The sequence below is a fragment of the Anguilla rostrata genome, chromosome 3 (genome assembly GCF_018555375.3).
Source record: "Anguilla rostrata isolate EN2019 chromosome 3, ASM1855537v3, whole genome shotgun sequence".
In the NCBI taxonomy this organism is placed as follows: Eukaryota; Metazoa; Chordata; class Actinopteri; order Anguilliformes; family Anguillidae; genus Anguilla; species Anguilla rostrata.
In genome coordinates, this window is record NC_057935.1 from 19,283,518 (window position 1) to 19,310,117 (window position 26,600).

The 26,600-nt window shown below is 41.4% G+C and overlaps 1 protein-coding gene across 2 annotated transcripts; it reads right to left on the bottom strand.

The window, feature by feature from the left end:
- Positions 1-50: 50 nt before the first annotated feature.
- aox5 (aldehyde oxidase 5) lies at positions 51-26,324 on the bottom strand. Of its 2 annotated transcripts, none has more exons than XM_064326651.1 (35): positions 25,808-26,324; positions 22,395-22,452; positions 20,210-20,306; positions 19,729-19,837; positions 19,100-19,226; positions 18,344-18,405; positions 18,140-18,223; positions 17,813-17,893; positions 17,527-17,671; positions 16,886-16,978; positions 15,325-15,476; positions 14,611-14,704; positions 14,077-14,186; positions 13,308-13,492; positions 12,470-12,632; positions 11,819-11,908; positions 11,480-11,649; positions 10,928-11,054; positions 8,107-8,229; positions 7,456-7,552; positions 6,803-6,927; positions 6,263-6,396; positions 5,344-5,431; positions 5,133-5,219; positions 4,498-4,694; positions 4,065-4,290; positions 2,892-2,987; positions 2,361-2,489; positions 2,084-2,158; positions 1,858-1,910; positions 1,605-1,719; positions 1,438-1,503; positions 970-1,162; positions 604-767; positions 51-318 (listed from the first exon to the last, which is right to left on the bottom strand). In XM_064326651.1, exons 1-35 carry the CDS (start codon positions 25,859-25,861, stop codon positions 268-270), a joined length of 4,020 nt encoding a protein of 1,339 aa, XP_064182721.1. In that variant the 5' UTR covers positions 25,862-26,324; the 3' UTR covers positions 51-267. The 2 variants fall into 2 exon arrangements, with proteins under 2 accessions (XP_064182721.1, XP_064182720.1); XM_064326650.1 differs by having other exon boundaries at positions 604-771; positions 974-1,162; positions 25,808-26,180.
- Between the last annotated feature and the right edge of the window lie 276 nt (positions 26,325-26,600).

The window sequence follows — 26,600 nt, forward strand, 5'->3', positions numbered from 1 at the left end:
GCAAATAAACCAGAAATATTAGAATTCTGTGGAGTTAATGAACTCAGGACTGATTTATACATGTTTATTTAGTTATTTTTTTCAAGGGCAAAATATAAAATGTGCAGCAGCAAGCCAAAGTTAGAGACGTGCAGGGAACACCTAAAATGATATCGATAGCAAAATCCCCCCCAAAAATGCTATTTAGCCTCAAACCACAGGCTAATGAGTCCAGGTTTGACAAAAGCAAAATGTCCTGTTGTAATTGTGCCAGTTGCTGTCTCTGACTCACACATCAATGGTCCACTGTTTGAATGTTCCAGGCTCTGGAGATGGAACCTTGGAAAAAGAGAATGTTTTTGGATTTAAAAAAATTTTTTTTACAAAGCAACACCACAAGCAATTGCATTTACACACAGTGAACACACACACACACACACACACACACACAAACGCGCGCACATTCACACACGCACACCAGCGGGGTTGTTTTACCATCCACGCAAAACAAATGACTCAAGACAAATCCACCCAAGACCCGAGATGGCATTAGAAAACGCGTGAAGAGGAATGCCACCGATATCTCAGGCAGTCTGGACGAAGGACAGGAGGGGGCGGGCATACCATCTGGGTGAACTGGTCCACGCAGGCCATGCGTATCCTCTCTGCAGTGGCCGGGGAGTTCAGTGTGAAGGCGCCGCTCAGCCCGCTGTCTCTGCGGGCCGCGGCGATCGCCTCCTTTATGGCAAAGAAGACGGTGATGCCGAAGGACAAGGGCGGCTCCCCGACTCCCTGCAAGGACACTCCCTGTGTTAGTGTCAGGCTTGTCAATGCCCATTTTACACTTTCTTTCAGTTTACTTTTCATTCCCCCCTTTTTTATCCTCCCCAAATTAAAATGCGGAATCCTAGTTGTATTCCATGAAACTTTCTTGTGAGAAAATTCAAGGAAATGCGATTGAAGCAGCTGTTGCGTGTCTACGGTCAGGACGTGCCTTGGCGGAGTAGATGGTGTCTGGCTTTTGGGTGTTGGCCAGCAGGTGGACATTGAGCTCAGGTGGGACGTCGCTCATCATGGGGATCTTGTACTGGGACGGTCCTCGGGTCAAAAGGACACCCTCGGGTGAGAACTGCAGCTCCTCGATGGTGTAGAGGCCAATGCCTTGTACAAATGCCCCCTCAATCTACAAATGCACACAAGGGATTTATTCAGAGGAATGGTGATGCATAGACACACATCTAACATAGGCTGAGGAGCATAGTTCATTTGTCATTTACGTTGTGGTGCTAGCAGTGGTTGTGGCTAATGGACCAAACTACATTTTACAGGCTGTGGCAAATAGTGGTCTAAACACTGATGAGCATTTCAGCAAATTCCCTCTAAATAGAAGATACTCTGTATTCAAGGCACATCAATATTGCATTCACATCTTTTGAACAGATGTGACAGCTGACGCACCTGTCCTATGTCGAGAGCGGGATTGAGACTTCTCCCAACGTCCATCATGATGTCAGACCTTATGTTCTGAAACACACAGCACAGGGGAGACGGGTCATGTGAGTGGAAGTTTGTGGGCAATCAGAAGAGGTGAAATGTCTTGTCAGCAACACGGACTGCTGTAATACTTTGTGGTCTCCTGTCAGACAGTCAATTTCCACTTCTGAGCAACACGCTCCAAAGGTGAAGTAGTAGAACGCCGTCCCCTCGCTTTTCTCCCAGTCCACGTTGGTGTAAGGGCCCCTGCAATTGACACCACAATGGAATCCCAATTCCAGCTCCGCTCCAAGGCCTGACAACCGTAAAAAAGAGTGTGCTGTGCTGTGTTGTGTTGTGTTGTGAGGTTAATTCTCCATTACGGGATAATGGGAGGTTGCTTACATGAAGAAGCCAGTGGCTGATAGGCTTATTCGTTGACAGTAGGCCTCAAGAATCTGTTGAAAGAAAGAAAGAACGATACTGCTGATGATGAAATGAAATGTGTATTTATGAAGACGTGCTGGTCTATGGTGGTTTTGTACTGAGTACGGCTGATTCCAAGAACCGATGAGGCTCATAGCCTTGAGAGACATATTGAAAATCCGAGGGAAAATGTGTCTGCAATTACCCACTGCGGCCAGGTGTATTTGGGATACTCTCGCATGATCGGCTCCAGGCGTTTCATCAGTTTTTCACAGGCGTCCTGAAACAAAGTGACACCATTCAAAACGATTTCAGAAAATGACCAACTGCCCTATGATTGGTTGAAAAATCCCAAGTGCTAAACCAGCTACAGGCAGGTTCAGGAGGCATGCAGACAGAGCAATAAAGCCATTGCTTCCAAACAGGAAGTGAGTCAGATGATATGTGTATACAGAAAGTTTGTTTTTCTCTAGGAGTACTACCTTTACTGCCATGCCCACAGCGTCTGTGCCATAGGACGCGGCAGACGGGGGGGCATTGGGGACGTTGCCTGTGCAGGTCTCCTTTATGTGGATTGTGGACATGGGCACCTTCAAGACTCGGCTAGCAATCTACAGCAGAGTAGGCCGAGGAGAGGAAATTTCTCATTGGTGGGATGAATTTCTGTTACCATTGTTTTCACATCAGCAACAATAAACTGATGCATATATATACATAAGTACATATTAACCTAGTTAGCAGCATCTTTGGATTTTACATGCTCACCTTCTATGTTTAAGTATCATGGATAGTGAGCTAGCACCACATACAGTGCAAGTGGTGTGTGTGTGTAAGTTCTCTATTGATTATTTATTATTTTTAAAAAATTGAATACTTTTGCTTGTCACAGATTTTTGTTGGCAGTCGCTGAAAACTGATATTTTCTTTAAAATTATACATGGCATGTGTAAAAGATGGTCAGTGTCGGCTTCAGATCCTGGATCCTGTGATTTGGACATGGATGTACCACCCACCTGGATGGCCTTGGTGTTAAGGCCCTGACCCATCTCAGTTCCACCATGGGACAGCAACACAGATCCGTCTTTAAAGATGTTGACCAATGCTGCACCCTTTGGGACAGACGGGTATGTATCATTGGCTTGGCCATCTGGTCACCTAAGGCAAGTAGTGCTGCTGGTTTTTATTATTTCCCTCTAATCATGCATTGATTTAGAAGTACCTACCTAGGATACCAGTTACTATATATATACCTGTGGCAGGGATGGATCTAGAAATTATATTTGTGCACCCCTACCCATATGCACCCACTCACACACACCTGCATGCACCTTGAGGGCCTCCCTTGACCTGATAGTGCCCAGCCTAGGTTTCCCTGCTATACTCCCTTAGTTCTGCCCCTGACCTGAAGCACCAGGTGATTCAGACCTACATAGGACACCAGGTATGTGGAATCTTAGGCCAATCAGTGATATGAACCCATTTATCAACTGTGAAGTAGAAAAGAAAGCAGGACTACTTGCCTTGAGGGCCAGACTTGACTATCTAGGGGTTAGGACCTATGTTGGTGGGGTTCTACAGTTACATGCCCTTGAATGTTACTGAAGGCCTAATGCTACTCAGAAAAAGGACACATTGAACATTTCCAGTAAAATATCAATAAACATAGCTGATAATTTAACAATTTTTTCTTTTTAGAAATAATTTAAAGTTAGTAATCCAACAAACACAGAGCCAACAGAGAAAGTGTTTTATGAACCACACTAAGTTTGCTTGAGCACAAACCAACACAAGTAAGAATTCCTAAACATTTATAAAAGCTTTAGCTGTTCAACAAAGCGCTTTCCCAAAGTGCCTCGACTCTGACACACTAGTATTGACTTGACAGTAAGTGGCTTGCAAAGCTATTGAAACCAAACCATTCAAGGAATTTTTGAATGAGGTCACAGACAGATAAATAATAGTCATGAGTGCTGCATTAAAACGTCACTTTCAACAGCAGTGTGCTCAGTTTTTGGGCACTTAAACTTTTTTGTGCATTTGCACTAGGCTGTGAAACTGTATTCAGGAATTCAGTAAATATCAGGAATTGAGCTACATGATCACATATATCAAACACTAACATCACACTGGGTAAAAGTGTCTGCCAAACACATAAATAATAATCAGAAAACAGGATGGATTTTCACCTGGTTATAGAACCCTTTGGAGAATCCAATGCCAAACTTTATGGGCACAGCACAGATGCCCCTCTTTTTCCAGCGGTTTTTGGCATTGAATTGGGCGATGGCCAGGCGACGGTTGTGGTACGCGGACTTCTCCAGGCACTCCTCCCAACAGCGAATCATGTCGTGAGGGGAGAAGAGCTGTTTGTGATGGGTGTAGCATACCTCATCCCTGTACATGTTGATGTCTCTCACCTACACGGATTGGGAGAAAGACATGTTACACACATGTTCTACGACAGAAACCAGCAGCCCGCCCAGGGGCCTTTGTAGCTAACAGGTGAACCAAAAACAGGATCACTGCATTTTGTTTGAGCTCTACCCCTGACAACCCCATCCTGTCCTCCCATACTCCACCCTACCTCACCCTACTATACCCCACCACACCACACCACACCTCACCTTTTCAGGGGAGAGGCCGCACTTATTTGCCACCTCGTGCAGCACACTCTCAATTATGGTGAGCCCCTGGGGCCCCCCAAAGCCCCGGAAGGCCGTATAGGAGGGCAGGTATGTCATGCAGACAAAACCCCGCCCTCGTAGGTTGGGGATCCTGTAGCCGTTGTCCATGTGAAGCAGGGCTTTCTCCATTACCTAAACACAAAGGACATGCTTTCAAAGACATCCACAGCATGACTCCACCAATCAAGTGGAAATGCTTATGTTGTATTTTTTAAAAAACTACATTGTTTTTAAAGATAATGCTGCATTTTTCAAAGATACTATAATGATATGTCTGCTCTCCAGTACCCATTTTTGAATATAATTTGTTATTTTATGTGTCATTTTCATCTATATTTATCTATGGTTTAACTTATCTGTGGTTGAAAATATGAAAATATCAATTCAAAAATGTTTACACAAAAAGGAACACACATCAGGAAATACTATCTATCACTTTACTGTATTTGTGTCTTGTTGTTTTGTCTGTACCTGTATCTGTATCTTTTTGTCTGTGTAGCTACCTTTCTATCTGAGCCAACTTTGAGCTCATCTGTTAGCTACTTGTGTTATATCTGTCTTTGAACTCACAAATGGCGACTGATCCAAAGTGCAGCCTCCATTGCAGTAGAAACTCATGTCTGCTGCCAATATTGTTCCGTCATTCATAAATCCCACCTGAGAAAGATAGAGTGTCCTGAACACATTGGATAACATGCATAAATGCTTGCAATCCATATTCTAAAAATTACATGTGTGTGATGCTGCACGTGTATGTTATGTGTGTGTGTGATATACACACCTTGTACTTCCCCAGGAAAGGGTGTCGACCGCTGGTAATCAGCATGTCGTCCCCTCGGTCCAGAACACAGCGCACCACCCTACCTGTCCTGCAATGAAGCGCACACACACACACACACACACACACACACAAACAGTAATTACCAGAGGTTGCCCACAGCACAGCTGTGTGGTGATAAATTATTTTCTATTTTTTTAATGAAGGCAGGTTCAAATGTTTGGAGTGACATTGCTTTTATAAATTTGGGCATGGTACCTCACTAACATTACTTTCATTTAAGCTTAATGTCCCGCTGTTTAAATTGATAGGTAATAGGTAAAACATAAGCTATCACCCTGCATGAGGTTATGTACTATGATGTAGTATTACAAGTGTGCTAAGGAAATGTAAAGTACTTCCACAGGGAGGCAGTGTTTTGCAAAGAACGTACATTCATGTCGTTTGTGTTCAGACAGCTTTCTGTTAAAATTCACCTTCTAGGTGCTACTAGAAAGCAGAACCAGAAAGAAGTGGTGAGCTACAACCACTTAAAAACCTGTTTCAAAAAGCGCATTAAAATAGTGTTTGGGTAATATATATGTTTTCTTTTTGGTTTCAAGGTGTTTCAGTAAATACAAGTCTGCATTTTCCCGCAGGTTATTTGACGTTATAATTTTTCAGAAAATGCAATTTACTTAAAGGTCAGTGTGATGCAAATGTTTAACTTGCCATTAAAACAGGTAGAAACAGCTATCAGTAATTGACAGGAGCAATTTTTTAAGAATTCCTTACTGTAAATTCTTTAAATACTCAACCACATACCATACCACATCACTGAACCAGAGAAAATAACTGGTTACACGTGTATTACATGCAAATATGCACGTTCAAAAATAACTTTGCATGTAAGAAAGGTGCTTCTCATTGTATAGACTCTTACTTGTGGGCAGCAGTGGCAGTTATTGCAGCCAGAGAGCCACTTTTCACGACTTTTCCTCCGAAGCCACCACCTAGTCTCTTCACGTGACAGGTGATCTTATTAGAATCAACACCAAGCGCGTGGGCCACCACTTCCTGGAGACAAACAAACAGATTAAGGCAGAGAAAAGGTGTCCCTGCAATGTTCACTGAAAATATGAAGCTTGCATAAGGAAATACTTTCTACTGTACTGCTAAAATACAAGTATTTCATTTTAAACCGACTGCTAATCCAAAAAACCTGAAAGACAATATGACAATATGCAAATCCAACAAAAGTGAAAGACAATTTGTGGTTTCTTGTACATAGTATATATCTATCAAATTAAAAAAAAAAACCTGCATATTTATTTCTATCTCGTATTTGTAAAACAGAAAAAAAACAACTGTAAAATAACTCAATTCAATTCAATTTAATTTACAATTAAATTATCTTAATACTGTCTGAGGGCTACCGAGTGAAGTTGGACAGGGATCAGTCGGAGCTTGGGCAAGTTCAGACCTGAGTGAGCGCTGCATGCTGACTGGCCGCATACAAGTCCATTTCCCCGTCCTCTCCGCGGGGCACGGCGATCACCCCTTGTGTCTCCATGTAAAAGTGCTCCTGCCCTCCCATGTAGATCTCACCTGTTGCCGAGAGGCAAGCCACCCACTTAAAGAGGACCTGGAGACAGCTGTGCCAGCAATTTGTGGGGAAAACAGCAAGCTAATAGGGAGCTTGCAGGTTCAAATCTGATTATTATTGTAAATTTGATTATAATCGGGTTTATTATTGTACACTTCAGCAAACCTTGAATTGTATTGTAAGTACCCGACTACCTATGTGAATATGTCTATGTATATATGGAAATGATGTGTAATAATGCTAGTTGTTTGTCATTGCTAATTCCCCTGACTATCCTGAAAAGAAAAGAGCTGAACGGCAGCTGGGTTTGCTCTTTGAGAAAGACCCTGCTTAATAACCATTATTCACAATTACCAATTTTTCACCATGTAATAAATGTGTAGCAATTATTTATCTGTTTAGCACTACCTCACAAACTGAGAGAACTTCAGTTCAATTCAGTATTTATTTAGGGAATAATCATTAGTTTTACCTGACTAAGTAAGTCCAGCGCGTCTGTTGTGAAACGTGCTGGATAGCGTTTTTCTTACCCTCCAGAATTCTATCCACTTTTTCGAAGGCCTCATCAACGTTGCCCCTCTCCAGTTTCCTCTTGGGATTGAAAAAAGACTGATGCTGGATGGCCTCCTGGGTAAAGCCAAGAAAACACAATAGGGACCATTTTTTGTTGTGGCCTTACCCCGCAGCACCCTATGGAGCGACAGGCCACAGCTGACAGTGGCATTGTCTGGATTAGATTTGAAACCCACATGGCTCATCATTGCACCACAATGTTGCGCACCTTAACTGAATGAGTCATCCAGCAGCCTGATAGGGGCCATTTTCAATTTTACCTGTATTTGAGGACACTTTTGAACTTTTTTGAATTGTTGAATTCCCAGCTGTTACAACAAAAATTGCTGGTAGAACTGCGTGGAGCCAAGCCAGATTAGGGTCAAAAGGTTTATAATTTACCATACAAATAAGAAATAAATGTAACTGAAAATGAAAAGGTTGAGACTGAAACACCTTGAAACCAAAAAGAAAAAATATATAAACAAATATTTGAAACTGAAAACAAGATATTTGTTCAAACAAAACTAAGGCGGCTGTCATGCCATCTTCAGCCAATTGCTATGTTGGTTGGTGGTGTATGTAATAGGTGACATTTGTGCTCAGGTAAACAGGTGATACGCATGCACCTCAATTGTGAAGAAGACAGGAGACAGGTCCTCGTAGGTCACTCTGACACTCTTCGCTGCCCTTTTGGCCTGCTCTCGTGTTTCGGCTACAATTGCACCAATTACCTGCCCCACGCAGATCACCTGGGCAGATAAGACAGGTGGAGAAAGAAACCAATGCCTTGGTAAGGGAGATACAGACATTTCCAGATGCTATGCTAAAGGGGCAGGATGCTAAGGTACAAGTGTCATTTATTTGAAGCATGACAGTGAATTGACTTTCTTTGAAGAAAAGTTACATTTATATTTTATGTGGATTTGAAAATGCTTGGGGTATAAAATCACAATAACACAAAGCAGAATCTTTTAAGCCTTAGTATGTATCTATTTTGTTGTCGTTTTCAACTAGCTTTTATTCAGCTCAGAGGAGTCACCTTTGCCCCAACTTCTTTTCAGAAACAAAACGGTTTACCTTGATGCAACAGATAATGTATGACACCCCTCTCCAGTAGCATTTCTAAGTGAGCTGTTTAAGCTACAGCTAGGAACAGATTGTCCTCTCCGTTCCATTTTAGCTCATGAGTCATCCTCTCCCACTGAATTTACTCTTTTGGCTTCACAGTGTATAGCATTACTTTGTTAAATACAGAGCACCCACATGCGTAAATGATGTACTCCGAGTGTGCGTGAATGCGTGCATGCGCAGATGTCTCAGATGTCTCAGGAAGAACTTGTAACTGTGAGTGATCTCTAGTGTATTTTTAGATTTGCGATGCTGCCCTTGGATTTTTGTGGCCTGGCATTTAGTACCAAAACAACTCTTTGAATCATATAATGATTGTCAATTACATTACATTACATTACAGGCATTTGGCAGACGCTCTTATCCAAAGCGACGTACAACAAAGTGTATAACCATAACCAGGAACAAGTATGACGAAAACCCTAGAGAGAAGTACCGGTCCAAGTGCAGGGAACAACCGCATAGTTCAACTTGGACCCTGAAGGTTAAACTGATTAACACTACCACAACGAGAACGGCAACAACACAGTCTATGGAAAAAATACAAGCAGTAGTTAAGACAGTTAATGCACCTAAGTCACCTACGAAACAATTACTTGAGTGATATTGCAGTAGTGTGCTTACCTACCGTCTTCCATCCCATGTATAGATTTTTATAAGGCCAAGGGCCTGTAACTAACTAAAAATATCATCACTATTTCTGAAATTTCCAAACATAAGTGCTAGGATAGTGTAAAATCTCATGCAAGTAATTCTAAGCGCTAGGTCTATGCAGAATGGCCTCATTTAACCTATCCCAACTGCAAAACATGATGTACAAGGATCTGTTTGAAAGAGAAGAGCCTATGCTTTCCTTTTTTACCATTATGATTTGATTATTTTAAGCAAAAGGACATTAATTCTCAGGACATATTAATGTTATGTAAAAGAATGTAGTCATGTTTAGTCATTTGTCACCTATCCTTTGCAATGACTGCTTGAAGTTTGTGACCCATAGCCTGGTAAACATGCCTGTGGCACCAAACCATAACACTCCCACCACCATGTTTCACAGATGGGGGGTGGGGGGGTGGTTAGGGGTGGGTTTGCTTTGGATCTTCAACAGTTCCTTTGACCTCCATACTTTACTCTCGCCATCACTCTGATACAAGTGAATCTTGGTCTCATCTACCCACAAGATCTTTTTCCATAACTCTGCAGGATTTTTAAAGTATTTCTTAGCAAACTGTAAGCTGCCCATCCTGTTTTGCAGCTTTTGCAGGTTTGCATCTCCTCTGTAATTCTGTTTATGAAGTCTTCCGCAGACAGTAGTCACTGACACAACCACGTCTGCCTCCTGAAGGGTGTCTGATCTGTTGGACAGGTGGTTGGGGATTTTTTCTTCATTTTGGTGAGAATTCTTAGCAGACTTGCTGAGCAAGTAAGAGTCTAGGCAGTGAGGCAACTATTTATGGAGACAGCTAAATTGTGCATATATAAATGGTACACCAGTCTAGTCTATATATACACTCTCTATAAGTCTAGTGATCCGCTGCACCAGAGCTTAGAGTTTTGTCCAAGTCCATCTCAGTTCTGAATGTGCATCCACATATGATGGCAATCTGATTGACTTCCTGCCCTTTAAAAATTCCCAACAAACAATTTGTTTCCTTAGCATATACATTGCAGAAGCTAGTTCTGCTCTAACTTCCGTTTCCTGGCGTATTTAAGTGTGTGTGTGTGTGCGTGCGTGCGTGCGTGCGCGCGTGTGTTTGTGTGTGTGTGCATGTGTATGTGGTTGATCTATGTGTGAACATGTGTGGTATGGACACAGGGGCCTGGGTTGTAAATTGTACCACTGGAGGTCAAATGCTAAGATAAGACAGACCTTTACTAAGTCGCCATAAAGCATTGAGTAAGGTGCAAGACGTAAGAGCTTGTGTTGTTTGTGAACAAAGCATATGTCATTCCTAAACACAAAGACAGGCCCTCTTGTATATGCCCAGATAAGGTCAGACATGTGCGTGAGGTCAGACATGTCAGGCCCTTTTGAAAGTATTTTAACGAGGACAGAAGACAAGAGGGCTACTGTGGCACCAAATTGTGTTTCAGTGATCTTCCTGCTGGTCAGTGTGATTGAAGTTTTTTCTTTCTTTCGTAAAGTGTTGTGTGGGAAGTTCCTACATCGTACTGAGGTGAAGTACATTGTTCACATGTACCCAGTGCTTCAATTGGGAATTGAACCCGCAACAAGCCATTACAAGCCCCGGCCCTTCATCATTACACTACAGCATTTTTGTGATGGACCACACAAGAGGATGATGGGTATTGGCGCAATACCTCCTCATCAGCGAAGAGCTCCTCGACGGTGTCGAACCAAAGTCTCTGATTCTGACCCGGGACGTCATGGGCCGACAGATAGGCAACAACGCCTGGCATGCTCAGAGCCTCTGATTCATCCACAGATCTGAGCATTTGAATCCCAAAAAGTGAAACAACAGGTGCAGAGAAATCTACATCAAAACACAGCCATTTTATAGGTCCTTTAAGGTTAGGTCCACCCTCATTTTTTTCAACCTAAAGCTTGTTCAAGGAGCTTTTCTAAAGAAACAGCTTGCTTGTTTTGGTGAGACTTTATTGCCTCTATTCACAGTTCACTGATCACATTGTCCTTAGAATTAAACAACAAATTTAAGCAAACTGCGACCTTTATATCCTCACTCAGCTGTTTTTGGAGACCTTCACAGTCACATCACTGTGTATTTAAAATCATTCAAAAAATAATGTTCAAATGGGCTAAATAAAATAAAGTGCATTTCTGCCAGATATTCGATTCCATACTTTATCTTCTGCATCATTCATATGTAGAACACATACAGGCCTTTTACTCACATGATCTTAGCATGCGCTCGGGTGCTGGTCACCATAACCAAAAAGAGTTCCTCCTGGAAAGTGGGCGTGTCGTCGTAGTATTTGGCCTCCCCTGTTGCCTGCATGAAGGAAGCCTGATGCACTTCAGGACGACCCACTGGGTCTTCAGAGGACTGGTCCTCTGAGACCAGCTGGGGAGGCGGACATGACATAATGGGTTACTTTTTTTTTTTGGAAGGGGGGGGTGGGGGGGGTGGGCTTAAATTACACAACCTTAAGCAGCAGCGTGCAACAAAAAAAAAAGTTATATCTGAGAAAATGACATTGCTGATGCTGAAACTGTCTTTTGGGTCAATGCACCTGGTAGGACTGGTGTCCCTGTGGCACCTCATTCTTGAAAGGCTTGAGGGCACTCAGGTACTCCTGGGGCAGATCGCTGATGCTGACACCCTGCAGGATGACAGCAGAGCTGCGGTCACGTGAATGACTTCAACTGTAGGCTGCACAAGCGCTCCCGTTGCCAACATTCACCGCAAGCTCTTGCGCTGCTCTTCTCTCTGGGGTAGGCCCAGTCACAAGTCAAAGCCAATGTTAAAAAACACCGGGGGTGTTGCTTTGTAGAAATAAAACACAGAGCAAGTATGTGGTTTGAATTCACCAAGCATTTATTTAGCAGGCTCCAAGGACTATTAGCTTGATTTATGACTCCAATGAAATACTTTCCCTGAGGCTAATTTCCTGACACTTGCTGACTGTTTTCTTCTGAACTTAAATAAAAATCAAGCCACAATACAATTTGAACTGTTAAAGTACTATTTATTTTTTATTTAGGAGCCATAGGTGAAGTTAACATCAGCAGTCTCGGCAAGTAACAGTCTGAGAAGAAAAGCTTATGGAGTGAAGTGTGTGAAGAGTCTTGAAGCATGCCAGGATTAGAATGCCTGGAGAGTGTTGCATCATGGGCAAGAAGGGAGGCGATATGTGCACAAAATGATGCATTGTGGGCCGTACCTTCTGTTGTAATTCCTGCAGCACCTGGAGGTAGAACTTGTAGAGGAAACTGAGGGTCAGGGTCTTGCGGAACTCAACCTTCCCGCCGTGGGCAGAGGGTGACAGCGTCACCTCATCTCCTAGCAACCGGCATGCCTCCCTGAACAGCTCCTCATCCCAGGACCTAAGGGACACAATTCTTAACACCCTGAACCCACTCACTTGCCATAACCCTGGGATAACTAGCAAAGTAATGAGTGTTTGAAAAATATCCTCATCTGCTTACCTTTGTTATCTAAGGGATATCACAGCAAGATATCACACTTTATAAAATAAACAATATCATCGTGTTATTTTATTTTTCCCCCACTAAGATAGCCACATCAAATTGTAAGTCTCTTTTCAAGTGAGGCTGAGTACCTTTAGCGGCTTCATTTAAACACAATGCTGCTTACAGTAATTACAGTCGCAATGCATCTTACAAAGTGTATTCCACGACTTTCAGACATGGTAATGAGAAGTCCCCATCCCTTCTCTCCTATGTTAGAGGTATAACAGTATCTTTGCCATTGAGCTGACAGGCAATGGGTAGAATGCAGCAAAGCTTATGAATTAATACACGCGGGGAATATTTGGAAAATGCATGGATTATCATGTGTCATAGTTTATGAAGTGATGTGCGTGGAGCATGGATAGAATAGTCTAGAATGCAGCATAGTGCATGAAGTGATGTGTGGAGAATATTTGGAAAATGCACAGATTAGAAATCAGCATAGTTTACGAAGTGACGTGTGTGGAGAATGTTTGGAGTAGAACCTTCTGAAGCAATGTTCATGGAGAGCATTCCCTAGGCCCTTACCGGCCGGCGAGCTCCTCACACGTGTGTCCAGCTCTGACCAGTGTGGGGCCCACACCCCCGTAATAGATGTTCAGAGACTGCACCAAGTCTGTGTCTTCAGCAAAGACCACCTTCATCCCTGCGTTGACGATGGAGAAGGCAAACTCTCGCCGCTGTGCCTGACGGAAGGCAGAAATGAACTCCCACTGCAGAAACATGAAAGAAAAAAGATGTTGTTAAATTAATTTCACATATTTCCCTTTCAAAAGGAAGCTGTCCTTGGCTTCAAGTATTTAAAAAGCACTGGTGGATAGGTCTGTTGTGAGCCAATCTGCTCAACAAGAGACGCAGTTAGCCCACTGAGATAAAGACCATGGTGTGTTGCAAGAGAACTAATCATACAGACTGCTTCTCCAGGGATGACATCATGTTCTATACTGTTTGTTCATGCACTAACATCTCTGAACTCCTACATACAGTATACATATAAAAATGTAACAATTATCCTAGTGAACATCTCCAGGGTTCTTTTTGTAGTATCACTGTTTAAAATGATTTGTCACAGTTTGGATTAATGGTTTCCTCTTTAGGGATTTGGGGTAATTACAAGGCATCCTGTTCAAGCTCATGACGGCATGAGAAAGGTTACTAAAGACCTTATATGCTCTGGCACACTATATATTGCTGGCCTGATAGGATGAATGGTGAGGAGAGGATTCTGGGTAGGATGAGTGATGGTGGTACACTGTACTGCCTAACCTTTGGAACGTTAAAATGATGTTAGTCTTACTGGTCTGGAGTATGGGATGTGTACGGAAAAAAGGACTTCATCTGGTCTGAGAGATGTCTTCCCAAAGCCTGTAAAGAATTCCTCATTCAGAGGGATTTCTCTTGTCCCATCTGGAAAAGGAGAACAGTAGACACCATCCCTGTTTAGACGAGCTCCTGGCAAGGCACACAGCTATGGAATGCTGTCTTCTTGAAACACACAAGTTAAAACAATACAGAAATTCAGAGCACTGTGCAAAGAGGCAAAGTAGATTTCTAAATGGCAACTCAAGTTAACCATACAAGCTGTGAGAGGTTATTAAAATTTGAACAATGACATTACCTGTGGTACAAACCAACAGAGCTAGTGTAAGCAATGTATCCACATCAGTATCCCAACTGGGAATCGAACCTACAACAAGCTGTTACAAGCCCAGGTCCTTAACCATTATACTATACCATTTTTGTGATGGACCACACAAGAGTATAATGGGTATGGGTGACTCCCCAACTAAGATGGAATCAATGTATGTGTGTTCGATGCTGAGGCTGATACCTTTGGAAATGACCAGCAGACTACAGTCCGCTGCAGCTAGGATGCAGTTGAGATCATACTTGGGGTTGGCACTCAGGATGTTGCCTCCAATTGTCTGGTAAAGACAGTGTGAGAGGTATCAATTACTTATGAGACTAATGGGGTTATTATGATTATTTCATGAGGTCTTCTCCCACCCTGATGAATTTTTCAACCATTGCATGTCCAGCACTCAGATGCTGGTTACTAAGTAAGGTTAGCTGTAGGAATCAGATTTCTGAAGTGGAGACCCGATTGGCCCAGTCTCTTTGACACACTGATTTTTTCTTGGATAGAGATTTGTCCCCTTTTTTCACACAAGAGGATACACTGATAAACACTTTACAGATTCTATTATTTTGAAATCATTAGGCAATGCATATTAACCTGACTCACTGATTTGGTTTGCAAGACAGAATTGCATCACTTTATTTATTCAGTAAATTCCTTTTATCCAGGGTGACTTATCTAGCTTGTGTTCAGCATGTTATCCCTTTGTACAGCTGAATATTGACCGCATCAATTGAGGTTAAGTACTTTCCTCAAGGGTACAGCAGTAGTCCCCCTTAGTAATGCAATGCTTTGTTCAGCGCTAATTTCCTTTTCCGCTGTGATACATCTCATACTGTTCCTCACACAGGATGTTGGTGCTCTTTCAGCTGTAAAACAGGAAATGGAAGTTTGATGGTGACTCACGGCCATATTGCGAATCTGCTTCCCAGCCAGACAGCGAAGGGTCTGCAGGAGGGCCTGGTATACTTTGCTCTTCCCTTGATCCAGTTCCTGCACTGCCTTCTCTAGTTCCTCCTTCACAGTGGAAATGGTGCACGCCGCACCCACGATCAACCCTACAATATATCGGGGGACAGTGAGGTCACAGGGCAGAACAGTGTCACTGAATGTGAGTTCACTATTGTTGGTCACGTTTGTTGGATGCCAACCTCAATTCATCTCAGGTATAAAATATACATTTTACATGTTAATGTGATGTTAATGTGTTTATGCTGTATAAGCCAATGCATGTTCAAACATGTTCAAAAAACCAAATCGGTCACATTCCAATTCAGTGTAGCTATGAATGAATGCTATTACAGCCGTTTCTAGCTGTGCATTCACATGAAACCTGTCAACTGAGATTTTAACCTATTCTAACAATGAACATGGGGTGAGTTAGCTGACTAGCCAGCTAACCATTGAAGTGTAGTCGCTCTGGATGAGTGTCTGCTAAATGAATGTGATGTTCTGTAATGTAACATAATATGATGCAACAAAATGTAATCGTTGTGGATAAATTATGTAACAGTACATTGGGTTCAAGCCTTTTTTTTGTATTGGGGAAAGTTTGGTTGTATCTATTTGATATCAATAATTTGATGAGCAGACAAGATTTTTTACATTGTGATCCTTTGCTCATTGTGTATGCTCTTTACATTGAAATCAGATAAGCTTTACAAGGCAAATACAGTATCTAAATTGTGGGTTTATCGAAGCAAATGCACTTGGAAATGTGAGTTCTCAATGACATCATTATTGTTCCTTTTACTGAAACAGTTTGTAAGTCATTTATGCCAGAGAGTGAGAGTGAAAGTGAGAGAGAAGAGAGAGAGAGAGATGTAGAGAGAAGGAGAGAGAGAGAGAGAGAGAGAGAGAGAGAGAGAAGCAGGGGGAGACGGGGAAACACATTGTGTAACAGGCATTTAACAAGCAGGCTGAAGTCTGTGCCAACACATTCCACCTACACAACCTGGACAAGTTACAGCAGTGATAAATGATGGTGGGTGGGGGGTGGGGGTTAATGATGTCAGCATAAAAACTCGGTCAACAAAGCAATGTACAAACCAACCTCACTCACAGACCAAACCAGGAAAAGCTGCAGGCAAGAACTGATGAGTTGTTGCCGGCACACAATGTACATTACTTCATTATTTTATTATATATTTTTATTACTCTTTCACTAAACAGATTCACCTCCCCTGTAACTCACATATAGTAGCTTTTTATATTCAAACCATTTATATAGATGGATATATTCCGAATCAATTTAGGTTTTGTTCATTTATCAAACAGTTACTTTACTGGGCTATGTAGAAAAAACATTACAACATTTTGAGACAAGGGGTAGGTAAAGCAACTCTTGAGTATTGATTATCCAGTCTGGATCTCTTTTATGTACTATAAGTAGTATCTTCTATGTAATGTGCTCTAAATGTTTATATTACCTGTATGTGATATAAATAACATGATGCACGAAACCTACCGTTCTTTCCCCTCTTTACTGCACGCAGCTCTGAAACTTGTCCAGGTGAGATGACAACTGGGTGATAGGCACCCTTCAGCATCACGTTAGGCCCTTGGGTACAGACATGATATGAAATTGAAATGTATTTATATCCTACATTTTACAAAGCACTTGTCACAATCAACTTCACAGCATGCCATGGCCTATAGACATGCATATATGTGTTGTGATAATAATGGATTGCACTGAAATAGTTCTGTTTAGTCTCATGATCTCAAAGGGCATGGTAGCCATTTTCTACCATAATTCCCCCACGCATTAGCTTAGATGGAGCAGGAGTAAATTGTTGAGAGAATTAAAGTGGGGGATGATATAGTGGCCAGAATGAGATAGTCAGTTTAGGGAATTTTGCCAGGACTAAGAATTGGCAGAGTTAAGAATACTCTAGAAACTCCATTGCAACTGATTTATGAAATAACATTATAAGTTTCAACTGCATTCATCTGCAAGTGTGGGTTCCAAATTTGGGTGTGAAGTTTTGAAATGACAGTCAGCGACAACGGAGAAACTGAGCATCTTATATAAAAGAAAGACTCTGTTGGCTGAGACATTTGTGATTTATAACCTACTGGGCTGAACTTTATGGACTGTTCACCCACCCAAAGTTGTGTTTCCCACCAACAGGGGTGCATCTGGGTACGCTGCTTTGAGCTCCAATAGGTCAGAAAGGTCCCTGGGTGAGATCCAGGTGGTCCTACTGCTTTGGAAACACAGGCGACCGCCATCATGCTTCTGTGCCATAAGCTGGTGAGGAGCGATAGATATAGTGGTCAGGTTCTCTCAATGCTGGGGGAGGGGTATCTTTGACATTTCTGACTATGTCACCAAGACAAAGCTGACATTCAGAAAACTCTCACAATTGGAAGTTTCCGGAATATCACTCACCATCAACTCTGGGGGGAAGATGAGGTCTTGGGAGGGGTCAAGGGACAAGACATCGTCCATTCTGAATAACTTGTCTGATATCTACGAGAGTATGAGAGGCCTAATTACAGTACAGTAACAAAGAGTTCACAAGGACACAGTACACTTTTATTAAGTGAAAGGAAATGACAGAATCGATCAATCAGTCAATCAGGCTTCATGCAACAATTTGCGAATGTTTTGTGAAGGACAGTCTTGGGGAAATCAGCAATTTAACCCCATAAAGAGTCTATTTTCCCTTTTCATTTACACGTTATAGCTTGAGAAATTTGAAAAAGACTGACTCACGTCAGTTTCTTCATCCTGATGTGTGGAACCATTCTCCACACAGCCCTCGTTTCCTACCTGCCCATTCTGGCAACACTGTGAGGCCTGTGGGAAGACCATTCAGGGTGGAGATACTGTACATACACGCCAAAATACTGTACATACTCACGAAATCAGACATGTGATTTTCATCAGTACTATACAATAAAGTTTAAGAGAACTTACAGCACAGAATGTCTTGAATCCATCAACGATGGGCCGGTAACCAGTGCATCGGCAAAGGTTCCCTTGGGGAACAAGAGGAGGAGATGGGAGTTTCCACAAACAGAATGTCAATTTTACAGCAGATGCACATATTTGGGCACTCTTCCCAGACTGACAGTGAAGTTGACATCATCTGTGAGTACAGGAAATGACTCCAATAATATATGAAATGGAAACTAACAGTGGCTTGGCTAAAGGGTGTTTTAAGCTACTTAGAAGTATCATAAAATATCTGGAACTTTACTAAATATTATATTATGGTAATTATCCTGTACCCTCTTAATGTTTGTTTGTTTGAGCCTTAAGAATTGTGAAGTGAGATGTTTTTACTTCTGGAGGGATGAAAGCTCATCATGCTATTATATTTAGCTGGGCTTCTTCGAACACAAACCCCTTTTCGAGCACTTTTTTTATACATATATATATATCTCAGCACATTTACAATTAATTCTACATTTGCTGTGCAATTAGGTGAATGTGTCAAGATAACGGACTGTTTTAGCAGTACTGCTGATGGTGGCACTTCCTTCTACCCTGTTACTGATTGTAAGAGTGTTAGTCATCTTTTTTCTGTTATACTGTTAATTATTTAAAATGCACATATGCTATAGGTTGCTCCATATAACAGCAACTGCTAAATGAATGCAATGTAATGTAAAGTACTGTGATTGGATTGCTTTGGTGCTCATCGTCAGTGGGTGAAGGGGTGACACGTACCACCCAGTGCCTCCCGGATTTCCTCCAGGGTGGGCTGAGGCTTGTTCCTCAGCAGGGTGTACATGGACATCACCATCCCTGGGGTGCAGAACCCACACTGAGACCCGTGAGCCTTGGCGATGCGCTCCTACAGAGACACACAAGCTTCAGTCCCAGATGAAGAGAGGCTGGTGGGGCAAGGAAACACCCATAACAAAATGCTCATACGCCCCACCTTACTCCACCTCACCTGTACAGGGTACAGAGTCACACCCACACCCCCCACCTTAGTCCGCCTCACCTGCACAGGATGCAGAGCCACGCCCACACCCTCACACTAACCCACATCACCTGTACAGGGTACAGAGCCATGCCTACACCCTTACACTAACCCACTTCACCTATACAAGGTACAGAGCCATGCCCACACCCTTACAATAACCCACCTCACCTGTACAGGGTACAGAGCCATGCCCACACCCTTACACTAACCCACCTTACCTGTACATGGTGCAAAGCCACGCCCACACCCTCACACTAACCCACTTCACCTGTACAGGGTGCAAAGCCATGCTCACCCCCCACATTAACCCACCTCACCTATACAGAGTGCAAAGTCATGCCCACACCCCCACATTAACCCACCTCACCTGTACAGGATGCAGCTTGGTCTTGGTGCTGCCGATCCCCTCCACCGTCACTACAGCTGCCCCGTGCAGGGAGCAGATTGGCAGGAGGCAGGCATTTACAGTGAAGTGCCTTGGGCTCTTGGTTAAGGAAGCACAGTGTGTCCCTGTCTCTGTTCACATTGCTCAAATACACCTTTCACAGTGGATCTTTCATACAGAGCAAATGTGAAAATGAAAATGTTTAACTTTAAACTGTGGCAGCAATTTGCAGTGGTGGGGACGGAAATGTAAACACAATTCCCAAATTATCTCTCTCTCTCCTCTGTTATTATTCCTCTTCAGAAAATTACACTGAAGAGGTATAATAAGGACTAATAATACAAGCAATGCTTATTTTAACATGTTAACTAGTTCTGAAAGAATAAAACATCTGTGCTCCCTCTTAAATGAAGCTTCAGGGAATTAACCCCGTAAAGACCAGTGCCAAACAGAAAGAGGATACAGAACCGTGTGCTGGATCGGGTCATACCGGGACACCATAACAGTGCAGGCTCCACAACCGCCACTTCCACAGCCGTACTTGGTACCACTGAGGCGCACTGCAAATATCGACATGGGACAGAATCACAACTTTTAAAAAAAAGATTTCCCCCTTTCTCTCCCAATGTTGAATGCCAAAACGTAGTCATCAGAGCTAATTTCCGCAGCCTCATCATTGCCATCGATTTGGTAGAGTGCCGACAAGCACATGCTCTCCTCCAGAGCAAGAGATGTCAGCCTCTGATTCTTATTGCACAGTATTTTGCAAGTCGGGGTCACACAGACATGAGTTGTAGGAAGATGCATTACATGCAGCTTCACAAGTTGACTTGCAGGTACCCAACTGACCAGAAGGGGGTGTGCAATAAGATGAGATGCTGTCATACCGGATTTATTACTAACCCATGGGGCCCATCCTTGCATTAGAACAGTACCTTAACAGATAGCAGACTGTGCAGCCCCATCCATGCATGTGAACAGTGCCTTAACAAATACCAGAACATGGGGATCAAACCATGCACTCGAACAGTGCCTTACCAGGAACCAGACTGTAGGGCCAATCCGTGCAATAGAACTGTGCCTAACAGGGCGAGCCACCCAGCAGCCCCGCCTTTTGCGTCTCTTCAGTGTGAGAATGCAGACTAACCACCTCTAAGCACAATACACCCCAAGTGCACAATTCTGCAAGGATTAGCAGATATTAGCTAGCCAATAATCAATTTCCAACACGAACAGGTTTCCCAACGTTTATGTGAACGGGCCAAGACCGCCCAGCTCAAATGTGCCATAACGTCATTCGTCACGCCCTAATAAAAAGTCTTATGATCTCTTGTCTGCAGTAACTGAAAGATATATGTTTACACAAGTCCCAAGGTTCACACTCCTCACTTGTAACCAATCAGTTTAATGAGGTTTCTTTTACTTATGTGGCCTGATGGCCAACCTGGCCCCACACTAAACATATACATTTAATTTTACGTGAATGCAGCAGCAGCGTACTTACTGCTACATTTATGCAGTGAATCAGATATGTAAAAGAAAATGAAAATACCCTGCTATAAGTCTGTTATTTGTTATATTATTACTATTAAAATATTTTGACCCTATTTGATATGTATAAACCGTAACATTACCTATGTAATTTCTCTGAATACATATTAGTGTATTGAGCTCACATAACTAACAAACAAATGCAGAGACAAACAGTGCCTGGGTGAACAAAATAAAATAGACAAAATTCAAATACACTTCGATCTCATTCAGACCTTCATCAGTGTTGGAGCATGCAGCATTCACAAGCACTTAAAAAGAGAAGTTAATTTTGGCTGTTTTTATATTTATTACCGGCTCTCCATACCTGCAATATATTTTGGCAACAACACTTTTGACAGCACTGTTCTAAAGGGAGTAATGACAGTCACCAAATTAAACAATGCAATATTTCTATGTGACTCTGTATAAAAGGAAAGGTAAAATATTTCATTATTTTCATATATTACTTTAAAATGTACAAAGAAAACATGTGCCCATGCATGCTGGTGACCTTACACCATGGGATTCTCACTAACTGACATTAACTAGGTGGGGCTAAAAAGGAATACACACTGCCGTAAGGGACTCTGACAGCACTTAACTTTACCATAATTTATTACTTTTACACTGGAACACAACAATAATTTAAAAAATGTATTTATATCTGCTCTGTATATCATAACTCTTTTGAAGATAATACAAATAAAAACAACAAAAGACTGCCGCGTTCAACATTATTTACAATTTTAATTATTCCCCTTCAAACAAATATATTGATGTGTAACAGGAAATAAGCAAATTAATTGGAATTTAAAGACATTGAATTGCTGAATAGGGTTTTGTGTGTAAAAAATAGATTGATTCAATATTTTTGATCATATATGATATAAATATCATTATTGATTCCAAAATGCCTCAGAATTCCATTGACTGGGGTGAGGGATTAAAAGGAAATTAACTCAGGAAAATGAATGAATTGGAACATAATCTTGTGAATTTAAAGAAACTGAATTGATTGCATTCAAAAATTCAAAAGGATAGGGAATGCACTGGAAATGAATGAGTGAATAGATCCCAACCCTGTTGACAGCTATTTTTTTCTTATTGGTAAATACCTTTCTTCCTGAGGTAGTTGAGTAGCATTTCCTCAGGGTCTGCATTTTTCTCAGTGATCTGCAAAGCAAAAACATTCACCATTTAAACTTTCTGGGGTCCTGTCAGACAATAAAATGGAAAGTCTTTAGGTGGACATGCCTAGCATGTGTAAATCAGTTTTGTCAGGCCAGCAACCTGGTATGTGCTTGGTAAGGTACCAAGCCAAACATTTTCCTAGTGTGGTTAACCTTTACATATTTGTTGACCTTTCCCATGAAAAATGTTAGATTAATTTCATGGTCTTGTTAGGTACACGCGTTTAAGTGAGGATTGTTGCATAATGTGCTAAAAATAGACCTGAGTCCTTCGAGAGAGTCCACATTCATAACTGTGCAGCTGGTGTCATACAGCTTTGGCCTAACTGTAAATTAAAGAGGAAGCATCCAAGATCACGTCTGCAAAAATGTTCCACAGAAATATTAGTCTCCCGATTGGTTATACAACTAGTGTTCTGCATTCCGCTGCTTTCCACAAGCCATATCATTTACTCACAGCTTGCTGTGTTACTGTATCAGACACTGGCTCCATTTACCAGAATTGTGTTGCTGTGTTTGAAGACACCCAATTCATATTCTGGTGTTGGCGACCACTGTTAACAATGCGGCCATTGTTAATGAGCTGTTAATGTCAATTTTTCATTTGGTCATCATTAAGTTGCAATATTGTTTCACATATTCTTTCAAAAACAATCAAGACAATTTTATTTTATTTTTTGTTCACAAACCTAGATAGCAGTCACTTGTTACCTGCGAAGGAGTTGTACTTTAAAAAAAAAAAAAAAAGTGATCATATTTTAATGAGCCTAGATGGTTGCTGAAAAATGTTGCTACAACTAACAGTCTGCACTTATGAAAATAATAATTAATGCAAAATAAATCTGTTATCGGCAAAGTTCTTATTATTTATTATCCGTTATTTGTTGATGTTCTTAACAGCTAGCATTAACCTTCAGCAAATGTTGGGGTGAAGCAAGCACTATCTTTGAAGATTTATATTGGTACTGCCCAAGCTCACAGCTTGGTTGCTAGGAAGCCCCCTGGAGACAGGAACGCAGAGGAGTCTAATGCAGAGCTGTGTATGTCTTACCTATATTTACCTATATGTGCCTATGTATACACATATAAACTTCATGGCCAAAAGTTTGTGGACACCTGACATTCAAAATCTCATCCAAAATTCTGAAGAATTGCAGCAAGTATTTTCTTTCATTCAGCCAGAAGAGTGCTAGTAAGGTCAGGCACTGATTAGGCAATAAGGCCTGGCTCACAGTTGCCATTCCAGTTGATCCCAAAGGTGTTGGATGGGGTTGAGGTCAGGGCTCTGTGCAGGCCAGTGAAGTTCTTCCACACTTTTCTAGACACAATCATTTCTATATAGACATTGCTGTGTGCCCAAGGGCATTGTCATGCTGAAACAGGAAAGGGCCTTCACAAAACTGTTGGGGAAGCACAGAATTTGTCTAGAATTGTATACTATAGCATTAAGATTTGCCTTCAATGAAACTAAGGGCCCTAGCCCAAACCATGAAAAACAGCCCCAGATCAAGGGGTGTCCAGATACTTTTGGTCATATAGTGTATGCAGGTGCCAAATGCTCTTGAATCAATTATCACACATTTATTTAAAGTTTTTTGACCTCCCAGGATTGAGACCTTATCGTCTGTCTTTTATGGGTCTTAGACTTCAGGAAAGCGAGGAGAAAGCTAAAGAATTTGTCTCCTTGCGCATTTTTATAAAGCACAAAAATGAAAACTCTGTCTCTCACTGTACTTGAATAAAGCACTTAAGTGACAAATGTCTCCTGAACCTGGTTGTGTCTGTGGAGCTGACTTGACTCACTGGTTCATTTCCAACAGTTAAACAGCCTCTTTGTTCCAGGAGACCATAACCACAGGCATGTGCACATCAGGAGACATTAAAGATGGGGAGGGGCTTTATGTCATGTTTAATATGGGGGAGGACAGTGCCTTAAAATTGTGTCCGTGTCCAATTCAGAGCATGATGCATGACAGATCAGGGCTGTTGGACAAATGCAGGTCTACAGAGAAGAAGTGTAGAACAGTGATCAGCTGACTGCTGTGTGTAAAAAAACTGTGGCCATGAAGAAGCCATTGCTGAAGAAGGTCAAATATGTGGCCCCGTAGTTTTAAAATCCCTCCGTAGACTGCCCTGTGGCATGTCCTTCATGCATTCCCCTGAAGCTGTGATATTTTACAGTTGTTTTAAGGTATGGGAAAAAATCCACAGTTGTCAGTGAAATAGACATGAAAATTAGACCGTTCAAAAGACCGGGCAATATCCAGGCTACAGTACTCACATAATACTTTGCTTCATAGGGAACCATGGTTTCCCTGGAAACAAGCCAGAGCATTATATGTGAATAGAAACTAAAATGTGTATTACCTTTTTTTGAGTTGCATTAATTGGTTATTTGTCTCCCTTTATCCCTTCTGTTTAATTAGTAAATGATTACCTATCCATGCCTTGTTAGACTATCTATAATAGTGACATATTTAAATCCTCACTTTGAATCTAGAAACCATGAAACAACTTCTGAATGACATGGGTAAAACAAGCAATGAAACACGTGGTCTCACAACGTGATGTCGGTGTCGGATACTGTACTTTGATATTGGTGCAAGCATCATAATTTGCATCCTCAGTCGGACTCTAATAGCTTATGTGAGTTAGAATCTTGTCTATGAGTCACCATAGCTGTACCTGGTCTCAATCCGCACTCTCCATTATGCTTCAAATAACACTGACAAAAAGAGTTAATTAAATTAGTTAATAATAAAACCATTCATTATTAAATCACTGACATTAAAAACCTGTACAAATCAAAAAGAGCCTTTGGCACATTTTCATGCTAATTAGAAGATTACATCCCATGGGTTTAATATACCTTATATACACACACACACACACACATATATATATATATATATATATATATATATATATATAAAATATATATATATATATATATAGCATTATCAAAATGTGCATCTAAATTCATTTGTTACTAGTATGTATATCACAGCCAGAACAAAACGCAGACAGCTTGGAGTGAACAGTTCATCTGTTATGTCAAAATAAATCAGTGTTAAAATATTGTACTCCAAAACACACAGTAAGTGAAAGTGATAGCAATTTATGTCACATTTAAATCATACACAGCAAGATGTCTGATCACAGACAAACCCATACATTTGAGTGGAAAGCTACCAGCCAAATGTAAGATTCAGTCCTGTGACAGGGTTTGAGGGATCTGACAGAGCTCCTACTTGTGCCCATTGTGCTTAGCATCAACATAAATTTTGCAGTGAATGCCATGACCTATGCCAGTCTGGAAAATGAGGAAAGACCCTTACCTTCTTCCCATTTACGAAGAAAATCAGCTCACTGCACTTGATGGGAGAGGACATTACGGAAAAAAATCTCAAACTAATGACAGTTCGCGGCTTTGCAGAGCTTTATTCCTGAGACCTTCCTACAGTAACACTCAGCTGGATTTTCATCACATGCTAGAAGCTTGTCAATTGGCGCTCGTCAATTGGTTTCACAGAAGAAGCATCAGAAAAAAATGTCTTGAAGGACAAATTGACAAGCGTATCACCTTCCCACTGGCTCACAGGCAAAAAGTTGTGTTTCTGACTTCCCTCACAACTGACCTTAAATTATCTGAACAATAAATGCAATGAGGAAGTAATGGCCCACTAGATATTCAAAAACAGCTTGTTTAGTGAGCCTCACATAAAGAAAGGGGCCAGACTTGGATTATTAAGACAAATTTTCATATTATTAGCTTGCGAACAAGCTGTTTTATGGAGAAAAGAAAAACAATGTTCATTCATACTGTTTAAAAAAAACATTATGTTGGCAGAAATGGGCACTAGTCATTTTTTGTATGTTTGTCATGCAGATGGATGCTATGAATGATAGCAACACCAACAATAATAATAATAATAATGGGAGGAGGACTGATGATGTAGTCAGCAGAATAGAGAAGAAAACTATTACTATACAGGCATGCATCATAAGTACTGACACCTTATAAGTAACAAAATGAAAACAGTTTGTTGTTATCGCTAGACTCAACATGGAATCAAACCTTTGAGGTTAATGTTTAAAATAAATATATATATTATATAATATATATATAAT

What these genes read in the sequence shown, in the direction of transcription:
- aox5 (XM_064326651.1), bottom strand. Translation starts at nt 25,861, where the DNA reads ATGTCCTCTCCCATCAAGTGCAGTGAGCTGATTTTCTTCGTAAATGGG. An exon ending in AGTGGATAGAATTCTGGAGG is followed by an intron (nt 6,928 to 7,455) that starts GTAAGAAAAACG and finishes TCTCGGCAACAG; the next exon opens with GTGAGATCTACATGGGAGGG. An exon ending in ACTGCCACTGCTGCCCACAA is followed by an intron (nt 5,432 to 6,262) that starts GTAAGAGTCTAT and finishes GCTTCATTGCAG; the next exon opens with GACAGGTAGGGTGGTGCGCT.